The sequence below is a fragment of the Loxodonta africana genome, chromosome 25 (genome assembly GCF_030014295.1).
Source record: "Loxodonta africana isolate mLoxAfr1 chromosome 25, mLoxAfr1.hap2, whole genome shotgun sequence".
Lineage (NCBI taxonomy): Eukaryota > Metazoa > Chordata > Mammalia > Proboscidea > Elephantidae > Loxodonta > Loxodonta africana.
Window position 1 is genome coordinate 49,867,884 of NC_087366.1, and position 16,864 is coordinate 49,884,747.

Below are 16,864 nucleotides of genomic sequence, written 5' to 3' on the forward strand. Positions count from 1 at the left end.
TGAATCGGGATTGCATTGTATCTGTAGATCATGTTGGGTAAAATTAACATTTTCACAAAGTTGAGTCTTCCTATTCATGAACATGGTATGTTTTTCCATTTATGTAGATCTCTTGGTTTCTTACAGAAGTGTCTTATGGTTTTCTTTGTATAGGTCTTTTACGTCTCTGGCTAGGTTTATTCCTAAGTATTTTATCTTTCTGGGGGCTATTGTAAATGGTATTGATTTGGTGATTTCCTTTTCAAAGTTCTCTTTGTTAGTGTAAAGGAATCCAACCGATTTTTGTATGTTTATCTTGTATCCTGATACTTTGCTGAAACCTTCTATTAGTTCCAGTAGTTTTCTTGTGGATTCTTTGGAGTTTTCGGTGTATAAGATCATATCATCTGCAAATAGGGATACTTTTACTTCTTCCTTACCAATTTAGATGCCCTTTATTTCTTTTTCTTGCCTTATTACTCTGGCTAGGACCTCCAGCACAATGTTGAATAAGAATGGTGATAAAGGGCATCCTTGTCTGGTTCCCTTTCTCAAGGGGAATGTTTTCAGACTCCGTTTAGGATAATGTTGGCTGTTGGTTTTGTATAAATGCCCTTTATTATGTGAAGGAATTTCCCTCCTGTTCCTATTTTGCTGAAAGTTTTTATCATGAACGGGTGTTGGACTTTGTTAAATGCCTTTTCTGCGTCAATCGATAAGATCATATGGTTCTTACCTTTTATTTTCAAGACACTTTTCATATGTTTAAAAACTTTTCTGTAAACTGTTTATGTTCTTTTTCCATTGGATTATTGGTCATTTTCCTATTGTTGTCGTTGATTTTAGGTTCCATCAAGTCAGTTCTGACTCACAGCAACCCTATGTATGACAGATCAAAACACTGCCCGGTCCTGCACCACCCTCACAAGTGTTGTTGTGCTTGAGTTGATTGTTGCAGCTACTGTGTCAGCCTGTCTTGTTGAGCGTCTTTCTGTGTTTTGCTAATGTTCTTCTCCAGGGACTGGTCCCTCCTGATAACATGTCCAAAGTATGTGAGACAAAGGCTTGCCATCCTTGCTTCTAGGAACATTCTGGTTGTAACTCTTCCAAGAGAGATTTGTTTGTACTTCTTGCGGTCTGTGTTATTATATTTGGTATTCTTTGCGAACACCATAATTCAGAGGCATCTGTTCTTCAGTCTTCCTTATTCATTGTCCAGCTTTCACATGCGTATGAGGCAATTGAAAACACCATGGCTTGGGTCAGGCATACCTTAGTCCTTAAAGTGACATCTTTGCTTTTTAACACTTTAAAGGGATCTTTTGTGGCAGATTTGCTCAGTGTAGTGTGTCATCAGATTTCTCGATTGCTGCTCCCACGGGTGTTAATTGTGGATCCAAGTAAAATGATATCCTTGACAACTTTAATGTTTTCTCCATTTGTCATGATGTTACTTATTGGTCCAATTGTGAGGATTTTTGTTTTCTTTATGTTGAGGTGTAATCCATACTGAAGGCTGTGGTCTTTGATCTTCATCAGTCATTAAGTGCCTCAAGTCCTCTTTACTTTTAGTAAGCAAGGTTTTGTCATCTGCATATTGCAGGTGGTTAATGAGTCTTCCTCTTATTTTAATGCTATGTTCTTCTTCATATAGTCCAGCTTCTCAGATTATTTGCTCAGCATACAGATTGAATAAGTATGGTGAAAGGATACAACCCTAACGCATACCTTTCTTGACTTTAGACCACAAGTACCCCTTGTTCTGTTCGAATGACTGCCTCTTGGTCTACATACAGGTTCCTCAGGGGCACAATTAAGTTTTCTGGAATTCCGGTCTTTGTACATGTCGTTATAATACTTTACTTTGTCTTTTGGAGCTGTCCTTTAAAATCGTCTGTTCAGCTCTTCTACTTTGTCATTTCTTCTGTTTGCATTAGCTACTTGATGTTCAAGAGCAAGTTTCAGAGTCTCTTCTGACATCCATTTTGTTCTTTTCTTTTCTTTCCTGTCTTTTTAATGACCTCTTGGCTTTCTTCATGTATGATGTCCTTGATGTGATGTCACAACTCGTCTGGTTTTTGGTATTTGCAACGAAGAAGTCATTAGTCTTGCAAAATTCTGTCGTTTGATCTCCCATGTTGTTTCCATCATCAAGGCTATATTTTCCAACTGTCTATCCTTCTGTTTGCAACTTTCTCATTCCAATTACCAGTAATTATCAATGCATCTTGATTACATGTTTGATCAATTTCAGACTACAGAAGTTGGTTAAAAATCTTCAGTTTCTTCATCTTTGGCCTTAGTGTTTGGTACGTAAATTTGAGTAATAGTCGTCTTAACTGATCTTCCTTACACGCATGTGGATATTATTGAACACTGACAGCGTTGTACTTCCAGATAGATCTTGTAATGTTCTTTTTGGCGATGAATGCAATGCCACTTGTCTTCAATTTTTCATTTCCGACTAGTTTGTAAGAATTTAATATCCATTAAGAATGTAGCCCTTTATGTGGGTTGTAATTTTTTTTTCAGAGTTGTAGTTTGTCTTTTGACTTTTTGTGTTTTTCACCATGCAGAATTATTAAAAATGTAAAGGGTTAAATACAACCCTATTTTCTTCTATGACTTTCTGAGGTTTTTTTATCCTCAGAAGGACCTCCCCTGTCTAAAACTTGTATTTTTCAAATTCTCAACATTTGTTTTTTCATATTTTTTTTGGTGTTTAAATCTCAGTCCACCTAGAATTTATTTTGGAGTGAGAAATGGGGTAGAAATGCAACTTTTTTTATTTTTTAAAACTTAGTTGTCCTGGTAACATTTATTGAGTGTGATCCATCTTTTCTACATTGACTTGAAATGCTGCCTTTATCACCAACTAAATTCCTGTTTATATTTGGGATTTATTTCTAGGGTTTTTTTGTTTTTTTTTTTTCATGTTTTTATGTCTGGTATATCTCTATGTGCTACTGTCAGATGTTTTAATGTGGCTTTATATTATGTTTAATGGGGCCCTGGTTGTGCAGTGGTTAAGCTGTTGGCTGCTAATCAAAAGGTTGGCAGTTCAAATCCACCAGCCATTCCTTGGAAACCCTATGGGGCAGCCCTCCTCTGTCCTTTAGGGTCACTGTGAGTTGGAATCGACTCGATATTAATGGCAACAGGTAAGACATTATTAAGGAGCCTTGGTGCTACAGAAGGAGCCCTGGTGGTGCAGTGGTTTAAGTATTTGGCTGCTAACCAAAAGAAAAGTCAGCAGTTCTGTTGAAATATGTGGCAGTCTGCTTTGGTAAAGATTTACAGCCTTCGAAACCCTATTGGGCAGTTCTACTCTGTCCTATAAGGTCACTGTGGGTCGGAATCCATTTGATGGCAACAAGTTTTTTTTAAGACATTATCCTGTTTTTAGATTTTTCTCATGTTTTCCTCCACATTTTTCCATATGGACTTCAGAATCAGCTTGGCTAGGAAAAAAAATCCTATCGGCTTTTTTTGTTGCGATTGCACTAATATTTAATTAACTCATGGGGAATGATATACATGTAACATTGAGACTGCGTATCCCAGAACTGTTTGTTGTTCCACTTATTCAAGACCTTGATGTCCCTCAGTAGACTTTAAAAATTTTCTCCACATAGATCTTACCCATTTCTTGTTAATTATATTTCTAGGTATTTAGTCTTTTTTTTTTTTTAATTGTCATTGTTCTGTTGTGAACAGGGCACATCTTTGGTTCTATTGTCTTACCATTTTTCAGTTACATATAGGAAAGAGTGATTTTTTAAGACATTGATTTTTGCTTATCAATTTTGTATTCACCCACTTTATTAAATTCTCTTCTGTTTGTAATAGTTACAATTGATTTTCTTAAGTTTTCTGGGGCAATCTTGTCACCTACAAATAATGACAGTTTTGTTTTCTCCTTTTCAATTTTTATTCCTCTTATCTAATTGGCTAATTCCTCCAAAACATGTTAAAAAATATAATATGACGATAGTGGACATTTTTGTCATATTCCTCACTTTGAAGAGAATAGTTTTAGTATTTTACCACTGGACATGGTATTGATTTTTGGGTTGCAGTGCGTGTCTATAAGGTTAAGAAAATATCATTTGTCTTTATGTTCTTGGTCATTCTAGCTAAAGATTTATTGATAATGTTGAACTTTCAAAGAACCAACTTGTTTTCCTCTATTTTATTGATTTCTGCGCTAATCTTTATTATTTCCTTTGATTTTCATTTTCCAGTTTCTTTAAGTAGAAATATAGGTTATTTGAGATGTTTCTTCTTTTCCAATATAGGCATTCACAGCTGTAAATTCTTCTGTAAACACTGCTTTAGCTGATTCAACTAAGTGTTGGTATATTGTGTTTTTTAATGCATCTCTTCTAGAGATTTTTAACTTTATAAAAAATAATCAGAATATTGAACACTAACAAAAAATTTGTCTTGAATGTTTTTGAGTATTTTACCAGTATCTGCCTTTTTACAAATGTATTCAATATTATAGATGTTTATTTTCACTTATTAGAGCTGTAATTAATCTTTTTTATTATATAGAAATTTACAGCAACGATGTCAACACCAGATAAGAAAGCCTCACAGAAGATTGGTTTTCGATTACGTAACCTGCTCAAGCTTCCCAAAGCACATAAATGGTGCATATATGAATGGTTCTACTCAAACATAGATAAGTATGTATCATGGTTTATATCATAAAAATTCCTTGAACCAGAAATTTAAGTTGTTCAAATGTTATGAACTACAACCTTTTCTAAAAAACCTTTTATTCTATTTTTTCCTGCATTCATTTTTCTGTTTCTCATTCCAGTTTAGTTCTTCATATCATTTAGTTTTGTTTTTTCTCTTCTTGGGAAATTGTACATTGTTGTCAAAAATTAAATGAAAGTATCTTTGAATTATGATTGACAAACACCATGGAATGGAGATATCCTAAAACAAAGCACCGTTAGTTGCAATGAGTGAGACTTGTTTTATAGATCTTGAAATTATAGTGCTAGTATAAGAGTAGAAAAATGGTTATTAATGGTAAAAATGATTCAATAAGTTTTTTAGGTGGATAGTTTTTCTCTTTTAATGATAATACTTAAGCACCTTAGTTATACATAAATGTTTAAGTAGAACATAGTAAGACAATTGTCTGCAACCCAATAATTCAACAATAGAATTTACTTAGGAAAAATTCTGTAAGATTTCTAATCCGTGTTTATATACCAGTCATTGGTGCTTACTTTGCTGACTGTTTCACTTTACTTCCTTTCTCTGTTTTCCAAAGCAGTTGACTACGCTGGAACTTGTGAATCTCATGGAGTTCATATTTGAGCTCAATGCATTCATGCATCACTGCTAAGACTGTTTCCTGGTTTATCAAACTTGCGAATAGAATGGTTTTCTTTTTGCCCGCAGGGTTTTCCTTAGGCTTAGAGCTTTTAGTGTGATCCGAGTTCTTCTGGGATTTCCAAGAACTAACCCTCTAGAGTCCTCTAGATTTCTAAAACTGATTTAACACCAAAGAGGTCTCCTTGGTAATGGTATTACCTCTGGGATAAAGTTTCTACAGCTAGCATTTGTTCATCATCACCAGACATAATGCCTGTGCCAAGAGTAGTCTCCCAAAGGATGTCCTTAGAAGAAGTTTAACAACAATCAGTGTCCCTGGAATCTCAGTCACGGACAATATTCCCTGAGTAACTTTTACAAATTATTTGTTTCACAAATGCCAAGAATTATTTCAGTTGTGGCACTTTGAATTTTCCCTGCTTTGTATATGAATGGTGCAGAAATGAAAGTTTGCCATCTTGTAATTAACGTGATGTTGAAAGTCGGAATTTGTATTTCAGATTTTATGTCTTTTAGGAAAATAACACATTGCATATTAACCATTAAAATACCACTTCTGCTTTACAGACCACTTTTTGAAGGCGATAATGACTTTTGTGTATGTCTAAAAGAATCTTTTCCTAATTTGAAGACAAGAAAGTTAACAAGAGTAGAATGGGGAAAAATCAGGCGGCTTATGGGAAAACCACGGAGGTAAAAATAATGTTTTATTTAACATAAAATCGATGGATTGGTTGGTAGAGTCATTACTATGTAAATTCATTTTAATCTTTAAAATGACTAATACCAAAATATAACATCTGAGATAATTTATTATATATTAAATATATCTTGCTAACCAGCTTTAATGTTGATGCTTTGTGTACTTATGCATCTTATAATTAAGTGTACAATTTCATTTTTGTTCACTTCGCAGGCTTTGAATATAATCTTATTTTTTTTAATTATAAGTACCACTGTGTTGCAAAAAAGATTTAAAAATGCACTGAAAGATATTTAAGTAAGCTATCAGATTATATGTATATTGTTATTATCTTTTGTGAAAGTTTTTATTTCCTCAAGAGCCTTCCCACAAGTGCCTGTTATACTGATGTAAAAACAGAAATCAAGTTAATCTATCCAACATGCTACTTTCTGAAAATTAGTCTTCAAGTTAAATAACATTTCCTATTCTAGTGCTGGAAACCCTGGTGGCATAGTGGTTAAGAGCTACAGCTGCTAACCAAGAGGTCAGGAGTTTGAATCCACCAGGTGCTCCTTGGAAACTCTGCGGGGCAGTTCTACTCTGTCCTTTAGGGTTGCCATGAGTCGGAATCGACTCGACGGCAGTGGGTTTTTTTTTTTGGTGTATTCTAGTGTTAGCCTGCTTTTTAACCCATCAGAAAATCTCATATTGCTTTTGACCTTCCTTGGCTTCTGGGCATATCACTTAAATCTCTGCCGGCCCCTCCCCCCCATCATCACATGATGTTCTCCCTGTGTATCTCTATATCGAGAAGTTCCTGTTCTTATAAGAACACCAATAGTATTGGATTAGGGCCCATCCCGATAGCCTCATCTTAATGTGACTGCATCTGCAAAGACCCTAATTCTAAATAAGGTCACATCCTCAGGTACCAGGAGTTAGGTAGAACCCCAACATGTCTTTTTGGGGTACAGAATTCAACCTATAACAACTTTTAAGAACTCATACCACAGAAGTGCTTATAAACAAGTGAAACAACAGGCACAAAGTTATTTGTTGCAGCTATTTGTAGGAACAAAAGCTTGGCAACAACCTAAATGTCCATAAATAGGGAGTTGATTAAATAAAGTATGGTAAAGGAACCCTGGTGGCACAGTGGTTAAGTGCTCTGCTACTAACCCTAAGGTCGGTGGCTTGAACCCACCAAGCGCTTCACAGGGGAAATTTGTGACAGTCTGCTTCTGTAAGGGTTACAGCCTTGGAACCGTTTAGTGCAGTTCTACTCTGTCCTGTAGGATTGCTATGAGTCGGAATCGACTCAGAGGCAATGGCTTTGTTTTTTGTTTTGTTTTGTTTTATCTACCTACTGCCTACCAGTTGCCATCAAGTTGATTTCAACTCATAGCAATCCCGTGTATGTCAGAGCAGAGCTGTGCTCCATAAGATTTTCAATGGCTGATTGTTTGGAAGTAGATTGCTAGGCCTTTTTTCCAAGGCACTCTGGGCAAACTTAAACCTCTAACCTTTGGGTTAGCAGCCAAGCATGTTAACTGTTTTCATCACCCCTGGACTCCACCATGGATACCACCATGGACATAGAAAACTATACATCCACTTAACAGGGAACAAAACAAAAACAGCTTTTTATGTACTGATTTAGAAGTGGTTACTAAGATAATAGTAAGGAAAAAGAGCAAAATACAGAATAGTGTGTATTATAGCTATTTGCAGAAAATAGCAGAGAAACACTGTTTTTTTCCTGCAAATGGCACACCCACATATATAGTGCATCCACGCATATACCATGTATAACGTGCTTAGGAAAAAATGTACAAGTAAGTTGCGTGGTTGGCAAAAAATGTAAAACACATGCGTTATTTGTGTAAAAATATGGTACACATTTTTTACTTGTGTGTCTAAAGTGTCTCTGAAGGATATGTAAGAAACTTATAGCAACGTTTCCCTCTGGGAGGCAAGCTGTGTGACTGAGAGACAAAGCTATTAGAAAGAGTTTTCACTGCTTTATGAGCCTTTTAAATTCGAAGCCATGTGCATGTATTAACTGTTAAAAAATGAATTTATTTAAATGAAATTTGATTGGTGAAAGTAGGTATGTTAGATCCAGAATGTTACCTCTCAAAACTCAATACTATGAATCAAGCAATCCAATTAACAAATTGGCAAAAGATTTGAATAAATGTTTCACCAGGAGATAAGGATGTCAAATGAGCACACAGAAAGATATTTAACATCATTAGTCATCAGGGAAATGAAGATTAAAACCGCAGTATCTGGGGTTTACAAAACTGAGCATACCACGTGTTGGTGAGGATATGGAGCAGTGTGAACTCTCACACACTGCTGTTGGGAACAAGAAACAGTTTGGTGGTTTCCTTAAAAGTTAAATATACACCTGCCATAGAGCCCAGCCATTCCAACCCCAGGTATTTACCCAAGAGAAATGAAGGCATATGTTCATACAAAAAACCTGTACACAAATATCCATAGCAACTTCATTTGTAACAGCCCAAAACCCAAAACAACCCAAAAGCCCACCAAGAGATGAATGGATAAACAAGTTATGGCACATAATAAATGGAATTAAAAAAACAACCTATTGCCATCAAGTTGTTTCTGACTCATAGCGACCCTAAGGGACAGAGTAGAACTGCCCCATAGGGTTTCCAAGGAGCAGCTGGTAGATTCGAACTGCTGACCTTTTGGTTAGCAGCCGTAGCACTTAACTACTGCACCACCAGAGCTCCAAATGAAATACTACTAAGCAATAAAATGGGATGAACCATTGATACATGCAACAACATGGATAAATCTCAGAGTAATTATGCTGAGTGAAAGAAGCCAGACAGAAGAGTACTATATGTTACATGATTCCGTTTATATAAAGTTTAAGAAGATACAAATTATCTGTTATGACAGAAAGCAATTTAGTGATTGTCTGAGAAGGGAGATGAGGTGAGAACAATGCAAAGGAGGAATAACAAAGGGACTGGAGGAAACATGGGGTGATGGAAATCTTCGCATGTTCATTATTTTGGCTGTGATTATGGTTTCATGGATGTAGCTATATATAAAACGTTAAGTTGTGCACTTTTAAGCATTTGCAGTCTATTGATGCCAATTATGCCTTATAAATCTGTTAAAAAATAAAAATTTAATTGGGGAAAGTGAGTACAGGAGAGGAAGTGTGAGTATCACAGTATGGAGAGAAGCAAAATTATAATTGTCAACTGTAGGGGAATAGTCTGGGTCCTGGGTTTTTAATGCCAAGAAGACTGCAAAATGATGCCATATAGCACAGAAGTCAGTTTTTTATACTTTCTTAAGTTTGACCCTAAGGAGGTCTGTGATTGTCTTGGATTGTATCTTAGGGGCAACATGAGGAAGTGAGAATCAGGCAGGAAAGCCAGAAAACAAATAGAATTTAATACAGGTCCCAGAGAAGAAACTATAGCACACCTCAGTGCAAGGCCACACAGGGGTATATGCCCAGGGACAAGGCAAAAACAAACTAGAATGCAGGAGAGGGCTTATATATGGCAAGCAGGGTGGGGTTACCCTGGTTTCACAGGCTGAAGTCTTACTGGTCAGCTTAAAGGCTTCTAGGGTATTACAGTTACCACCAGTGACCGCCCTGACAGAGAACACAACGGACGGAGCAGTTGTAGAACTCCAATTCACATAAAAAGATTAGATTTAACTTAGGAATAAATCTTACCAAAGATGTAAAAGACCTATACATAGAAAACTACAAAGTACTACTACAAGAAACTAAAAAGGACCTACTTAAGAGGAAAAACATACCTTGCTCATGGATAGGAAGACTTAACATAGTAAAAATGTCTATTCTACCAAAAGCTATCTATATATACAATGCACTTCCAATCCAAATTCCAATGTCATTTTTTAATATGATGGAGAAACAAATCACCAACTTCATATGGAAGGGAAAGAAGCCTCGGATAAGTAAAGTGTTACTGAAAAAGAAGAAGAAAGTGGGAGGCCTCACTCTACCTGATTTTAGAACCTATTATGCAGCCACAGTAGTCAAAACAGCCTGATACTGGTACAACAACAGGCACATAGACCAATGGAACAGAATTGAGAACCCAGATATAAATCCATCCACATATGAGCAGCTGTTATTTGACAAAGGCCCAGTGTCAGTTAATTGGGGAAAAGATAGTCTTTTTAACAAATGGTGCTGGCATAACTGGATATCCGTTTGCAAAAAAATGAAACAGGACCCATACCTCACACCATGCACAAAAACTAACTCCAAGTGGATCAAAGACCTAAACATAAAGACTAAAACGATAAAGATCATGGAAGAAAAAAATAGGGACAAGGTCAGGAGCCCTAATACAAGGCATAAACAGAATACAAAACATTACCAAAAATGATGAAGAGAAACCAGATAACTGGGGGCTCCTAAAAATCAAACACCTATGCTCATCTAAAGACTTCACCAAAAGAGTAAAAAGACCGCCTACAGACTGGGAAAGAATTTTCAGCTATGACATCTCCGACCAGCACCTGATCTGTAAAATCTATATGATTCTGTCAAAACTCAACCACAAAAAGACAAACAACCCAGTCAAGAAGTGGGCAGAGGATATGAACACGCACTTCACTAAAGAAGATATTCAGGCAGCTAACAGATACATGAGAAAATGCTCTCGATCATTAGCCATTAGAGAAATGCAGAATAAAACTACGATGAGATTCCATCTCACTCCAACAAGGCAGACATTAATCCAAGAAACACAAAATAATAAATGTTGGAGAGGCTGCAGAGAGATTGGAACTCTTATACACTGCTGGTGGGAATGTAAAATGGTACAACCACTTTGGAAATCTATCTGGCGTTATCTTAAACAGTTAGAAATAGAACTACCATACAACCCAGAAATCCCACTCCTCGGAATATATCCTAGAGAAATAAGAGCCTTCACACGAACGGATATATGCACACCCATGTTTATTGCAGCTCTGTTTACAATAGCAAAAAGCTGGAAGCAACCAGGGTGTCCATCAACAGATGAATGGTTAAGTAAATTATGGTATGTTCACACAATGGAATACTATGCATCAATAAAGAACAGTGACGAATCTATGAAACATTTCGTAACATGGAGGAACCTGGAAGGCATTATGCTGAGCAAAATTAGAGGCAAAAGGACAAATACTGTGTAAGACCACTATTATAAGATCTTGAGAAATAGTATAAACTGAGAAGAACACATACTTTTGTGGTTATGGGAGGGGAGGGAGGGAGGATGGGAGAGGGTTTTTTACTGATTAGTTAGTAGATAACTACTTTAGGTGAAGGGAAGGACAATACTCAATGCATGGAAGGTCAGCTCAACTGGACTGGACCAAAAGCCAAGAAGTTTCCGGGATAAACTGAATGCCTCGAAGGTCAGCGGAGCAAGGGCGGGGGTTTGGGGACCATGGTTTAAGGGGACTTCTAAGTCAATTGGCAAAATAATTCTATTATGAAAACATTCTGCATCCCACTTTGAAATGTGGCGTCTGGGGTCTTAAATGCTAACAAGCGGCCATCTAAGATGCATCAATTGGTCTCAACCCACCTGGATCAAAGGAGAATGAAGAGCACCAAGGTCACACGATAACTATGAGCCCAAGAGACAGAAAGGGCCACATGAACCAGAGACTTACATCATCCTGAGACCAGAAGAACTAGTTGGTGCCCGGCCACAACTGATGACTGCCCTGACAGGGAGCACAACAGAGAACCCCTGAGGGAGCAGGAGATCAGTGGGATGCAGACCCCAAATTCTCACAAAAAGACCAGACTTAATGGTCTGACTGAGACTAGAAGAATCCCGGCGGTCATGGTCCCCAAACCTGTTGGCCCAGGACAAGAACCATACCCCAAGACAACTCATCAGACATGGAAGGGACTGGACAGTGGGTAGGAGAGAGATGCTGATGAAGAGTGAGCTATTTGTATCAGGTGGACACTTGAGACTGTGTTGGCATCTCCTGTCTGGAGGGGGGATGGGAGGGTAGAGAGGGTTGGAAGCTGGCAAAATTGTCACGAAAGGAGAGACTGGAAGGGCTGACTCATTTGAGGGAGAGAAAGTGGGAGTATGGAGTAAGGTGTATATAAACTTATATGTGACAGACTGACTTGATTTGTAAACGTTCACTTGAAGCTCAATAAAAATTAAAAAAAAAAAAGACTAGATTTAATGGTCTGACTGAGACTGGAGGAGCCCCAGAAGACATGACCCCCAGACTCTCTCTTAACCCAGAGCTAAAACCATTCCTGAAGCAAACTCTTCAGGCAAAGATGACACTGGACCATAAGACAAAATGATACTCGTGAGGAGTGTGCTTCTTCGTTCAAGTAGATACACGAGGCCAAATGGGCAGCTCCTGTCCAGAGGCGAGATGAGAAGTCAGAAAGGGATAAGAACTGGTTGAAGGGACACGAGAAATCCAGGGTGGAAATGGGGAGTGTGCTGTCACATTATAGGGATAGCAACTAGGGTCACATAACAATGTGTATATAAATTTTTGTGTGAGAAACTAACTTGAGCTGTAAACTTTCACCTAAAGCACAATAAAATAAATAAATAAATAAGGCTTCTAGGGCATTAGTGTGGGAAAATGGAGAAATTTTTGTCACAGGGAATCATATGGGATATGGCCAGGATGGGCAAGGAATAACTACAGATGTTAAGAGACTGGGTTACATGATAGCAGCAGGGTCACTATCACAGGAAACCATACGGGTCATGTCCAGGAGGGCCAGTTGGAGCCCATAACTGTTGTGAGGCTGGGTAAAAAGATAGGAATGGCCCTGTCAGAAACTAGGTGAAGGGCCACTAGGAGAAATTAATGAATGCTGAGGCAGCAAATTACGTAAGCCAGAAACTGACCTATGACATATGGGGATTACTCAGCTCTTTAGTACCGAATGATGCTTTCTTTGATCTTCTCATATTCTTCCCATATATACTGTTTGAATGCATATTCAGCCAGTTCAGAAGTTAATAGTGTCCGAACCCAAACCAAGCTAGTTGCCGTCTAGTCGATGCCACATGGCGACCCATGCATTACGGAGTAGAACTGCTTTATAGAGTTTTCTTGGCCATAATCTTTATGGAAGCAGCTTGCCAGGCCTTTGTTGTGTGGAACCACTGGGTGGGTTCGAACGGCCAACTTTTCAGTTAGCAGTTGAGTGCAAACCATTTGCATCACCCAGGAATCTTATATATAATGTAAAAAAAAAAAAATCATACTATCAGCTACGGTTTTTCTGTATATTTCCAGTTCTTATTCATTGTTGTTCACGATGATCTACATTATAAATTATGCTGGTCCTAGTATCTGGTTTTGCTCTTTGTTTTTTATTTGGATTCTGAGACTATTTAAATGGCAGTAGAGCTCATTACGTACCTTTGAAGGTACTTATACCATGGCATGAAAGCCATGTTTAAATACTTTTGATTCATCCTACAATGAGAAGATGGAGGTAAGACAGGCCTTAAAGATAAAGTGAATTCAATATTCAGACTTCTAGGCAGGAAATATGATTAAAAGTTTACATGGTGGCAGGTCTCTTCTTTAATTCCTATATTAGTGTGCCCACAGGTCAGAGGGAAAATGTCATGTTCTTCGGAATAGAATGTTGAAGTTGAAGTTTGGACTTAAAGAGGCCTGGAATTCAGGCATAGTTTTGCCAAGGGTTAGTGAACAAATTTCCCTACTTCATAAGAAGGAATAAACTAGACCTTTGAATTTTTGAGTCTACAAGGTCCTGTTTTTTTTTTTTTTTTTTAAAGATTAAAGATAATTTGAGGAGGAATAATTATTTCTAAGAACTTTTTTAAAATACAGTACTCAAAAGAATGAGAGAAAAGAGGGTGCAAGGAGATGCTAAGTTTTTGTATAGGACAGTTTTCAGTTTATATGATTTTTATAATTTATCCTAGATGTTCTTCTGCATTTTTTGAGGAAGAGAGGTCAGCATTAAAACAGAAACGGCAGAAAATAAGACTGTTACAACAAAGGAAAGTTGCAGATGTTTCACAATTCAAAGATCTCCCAGAAGAAATTCCTTTGCCTCTGGTTATTGGAACCAAAGTTACGGGTAAGTGAAGATAAGCTCATTAGTATTTGATTTTTAATTTTTCTCCAGGATAACCTCTACTAGCAGAATGGCTTTTAAATTTAGAAATTTTAAACCCTATAGTTCTGCAGCTATTTACTATATGAAGGTTACTATTTTTCACGTGTGGAGTCTGTTTTTAAAAGGAATTAGAAAAAATGTTCTGATTCAAAGTGACATCTACTACAACGTAAACTAAAACAATCTTTAGTTGCCATTGAGTCGACTCTGACTCATGGTGACTTTATGTGTAACAGAACAAAATGTCACCTGGTCCTGTGCCATCTTCATGATCATTTGATGTCCATTGTTGTGGCTATTGTGTTAGTCCATCTCATTGAGGGTTTTCCTTGTTTTTGCCGACTCTCTACCAAATATGGTGTCCTTTCTAGCGATTGGTATTTTCTGATGATGTGTCCAAAGTAAACTAGCTAGAATCTCGCCATTCTTGCTTATAAGAAGCATACTGGTTTGCTTCTCCTAAGATTGATTTGATTTGTTTGTTCTTCTGCCAGTCCACAGTATATTCAATATTCTTCACCAACACCCACCATTCAAATGTGTCAATTATTTTGTCTTTTTCTTTGTTTAGCTTTCGTATGCATATGAATGGAGTCAGGCACACCTTACTCATCAAAATGACGTCTTTGCTTTTTAAAAACTTTAAAGAGGTCTTTTGCAGTAGATTTGCCCAGTGCAATATAGCATTTGATTTCTTGACCGCTGCTTCCATGGACATTGATTATTAATCCAAGTCAAATGGAATTGTTGACAACTTCAAATTTTCCTCCCTTTATCATGATGTTTATTGGTCCAGTTATATTTTCATTTTCTTCACATTGAGGCATAATCCCCATCGAAGACTATAGAGATATGTATTGTTTCAATTTTAAATGATTCTGTCTTTTGCTTCCACATCATTTATTCTCCTTTACTCTAGCCAGTCTTAGCTGATTAGTTTAAAAACACCATTGTTTTTGTGGTCCTTGGATCTAGAAATAGTCCATTTCTAATGACTAAATAAAACTCTTCAGTGGGTAGTTTGTTCAATATTTTGTAAGGGCATAAATTCTTTCAATTTTTAGTAGTGATTCTGTGTATTTACTGGGGGAAAATGCAACCAAAACCTTGATTTTAACTTAATCTTTAATAATTTGATAGAGAAATAAAATGACAATTCATATAAGAAATAACAAGGAGTTAAGTGGGTGGGCAGGATAGTAATTGTCCTGAAGAGTTTTAAAAAATGGTTGCGATTGATCAGAAAATATTTTCTGGAGGAAAGGGGACCTCGAGTTATATGTTTATATCTCTTTTTCTGATTATATAAGTAGTTATTTCCATTTTATTGTAAAATGGGTAATTAAGAGGAAAGGAGAATGCTAGAGAAGAGACTGTCATGCGTGTGAAGTGCATCTGGGAAAGAGAAAACTAAATTTGGTTGTAAGTCATTGTATGGTGACAGCTTACCATATAAAGAAGTTATGCATGACATGATCTCTTCCTTAACAAAATTAGTCTGGGGGTGGAGGTGGAGATAGGGTGATGTGGGGTTGGGAGATAAGCATACTTGAAAAAATAAAATAGGTCTAAAAACCCCGTATAAAGTCTACAATGTAACTACTAATTTGAGGAAACCTGGCATGAATATAGTGACTTACACTCAGACTGAATTAGGAAAGCCTTAAAAGTTACTTAAGAGTTAATTGTGTTCCAGCATTTTAAAGTCAGACAGTATTATTTGGTAAGACTGAAAATTTTAGAATTGATAAATAGGTAGTCTTGTTACAGTGGAGAAAAGGCTGCACTGAATATATCAAGATACGAGAAAAGTTCATATAAATCAACTGCTAGAGCTATTTTAAAGTAATGTTTTAAAGTTTCTATTTGATGTTAAACAAGAGAGTCAACAAACTATGGCCCATAGGCCAAATCCAGTTTACTACCTGTTTATGTATGATCTGTGAACTAGAATGGTTTTTACATGTTTTAAGTGATTGAAAAAAATCAGAAGAATAATATTTTATGACACATGAAAATTGTCTGAAATTCAAATTTCAGTGTACATAAATAAAGTTTTATTGAAACACAACCATGCTCATTAATTTATGTATTGTCTATGACTGGTTTTACTCTACAATGGTAGAGTTGAATAGTTGCAACTGAGACCATATGACTTAAAAGGCCTAAAATATTTACTGTCTGGCCCTTTATAGAAAAAATTTGTCAGCACCTACTCTCGAGGATAGTACGCTGCTTTAGAGTTACCTAGAGCTCTGGTGCAGAGCTCTGGTGGCACAGTGGTTAAGCACTCAGCTGTTAACCAAAAGGTGGGCGGTTCAAACCCACCAGCCACTCCACGGGAGAAAGATGTGGCAGTCTGCTTCTGTAAAGATTTATGTCCTTGGAAACCCTATTGGGCAGTTCTACTCTGTCCTGTAGGGTTGCTATGAATCGCAGTTGACTCAACAGCAATGGATTTGGTTTGGCTAGAGCCCTGGTGGTGCAACAGTTAAGCACTCAGCTGCTAACCAAAGGGGTGGCAGTTCTAACCCACCCAGTGGCTCTACAGGAGAAGGAACTGGTATTCTGCTCCTGTAAAGATTACAACCTGGAAAACGCTATGGGACTAGTTCTGCTCTGTCACATGGTGTCAGTATGAGTTGAGATCAACTCGACAG

The 16,864-nt window shown here is 37.1% G+C and overlaps 1 protein-coding gene across 2 annotated transcripts in view; it reads left to right on the forward strand.

Moving 5' to 3' along the window:
• Positions 1-16,864, forward strand: part of LIN9 (lin-9 DREAM MuvB core complex component) — an 86,348-nt gene that overhangs the window by 29,452 nt on the left and 40,032 nt on the right. For both annotated transcript variants that reach the window (XM_064276795.1, XM_023549337.2), the window contains 3 exons: positions 4,537-4,670; positions 5,905-6,030; positions 14,008-14,165. In XM_064276795.1, the coding sequence (XP_064132865.1) occupies positions 4,537-4,670; positions 5,905-6,030; positions 14,008-14,165 (418 nt within the window). The remainder of the gene's footprint in view (positions 1-4,536; positions 4,671-5,904; positions 6,031-14,007; positions 14,166-16,864) is intronic.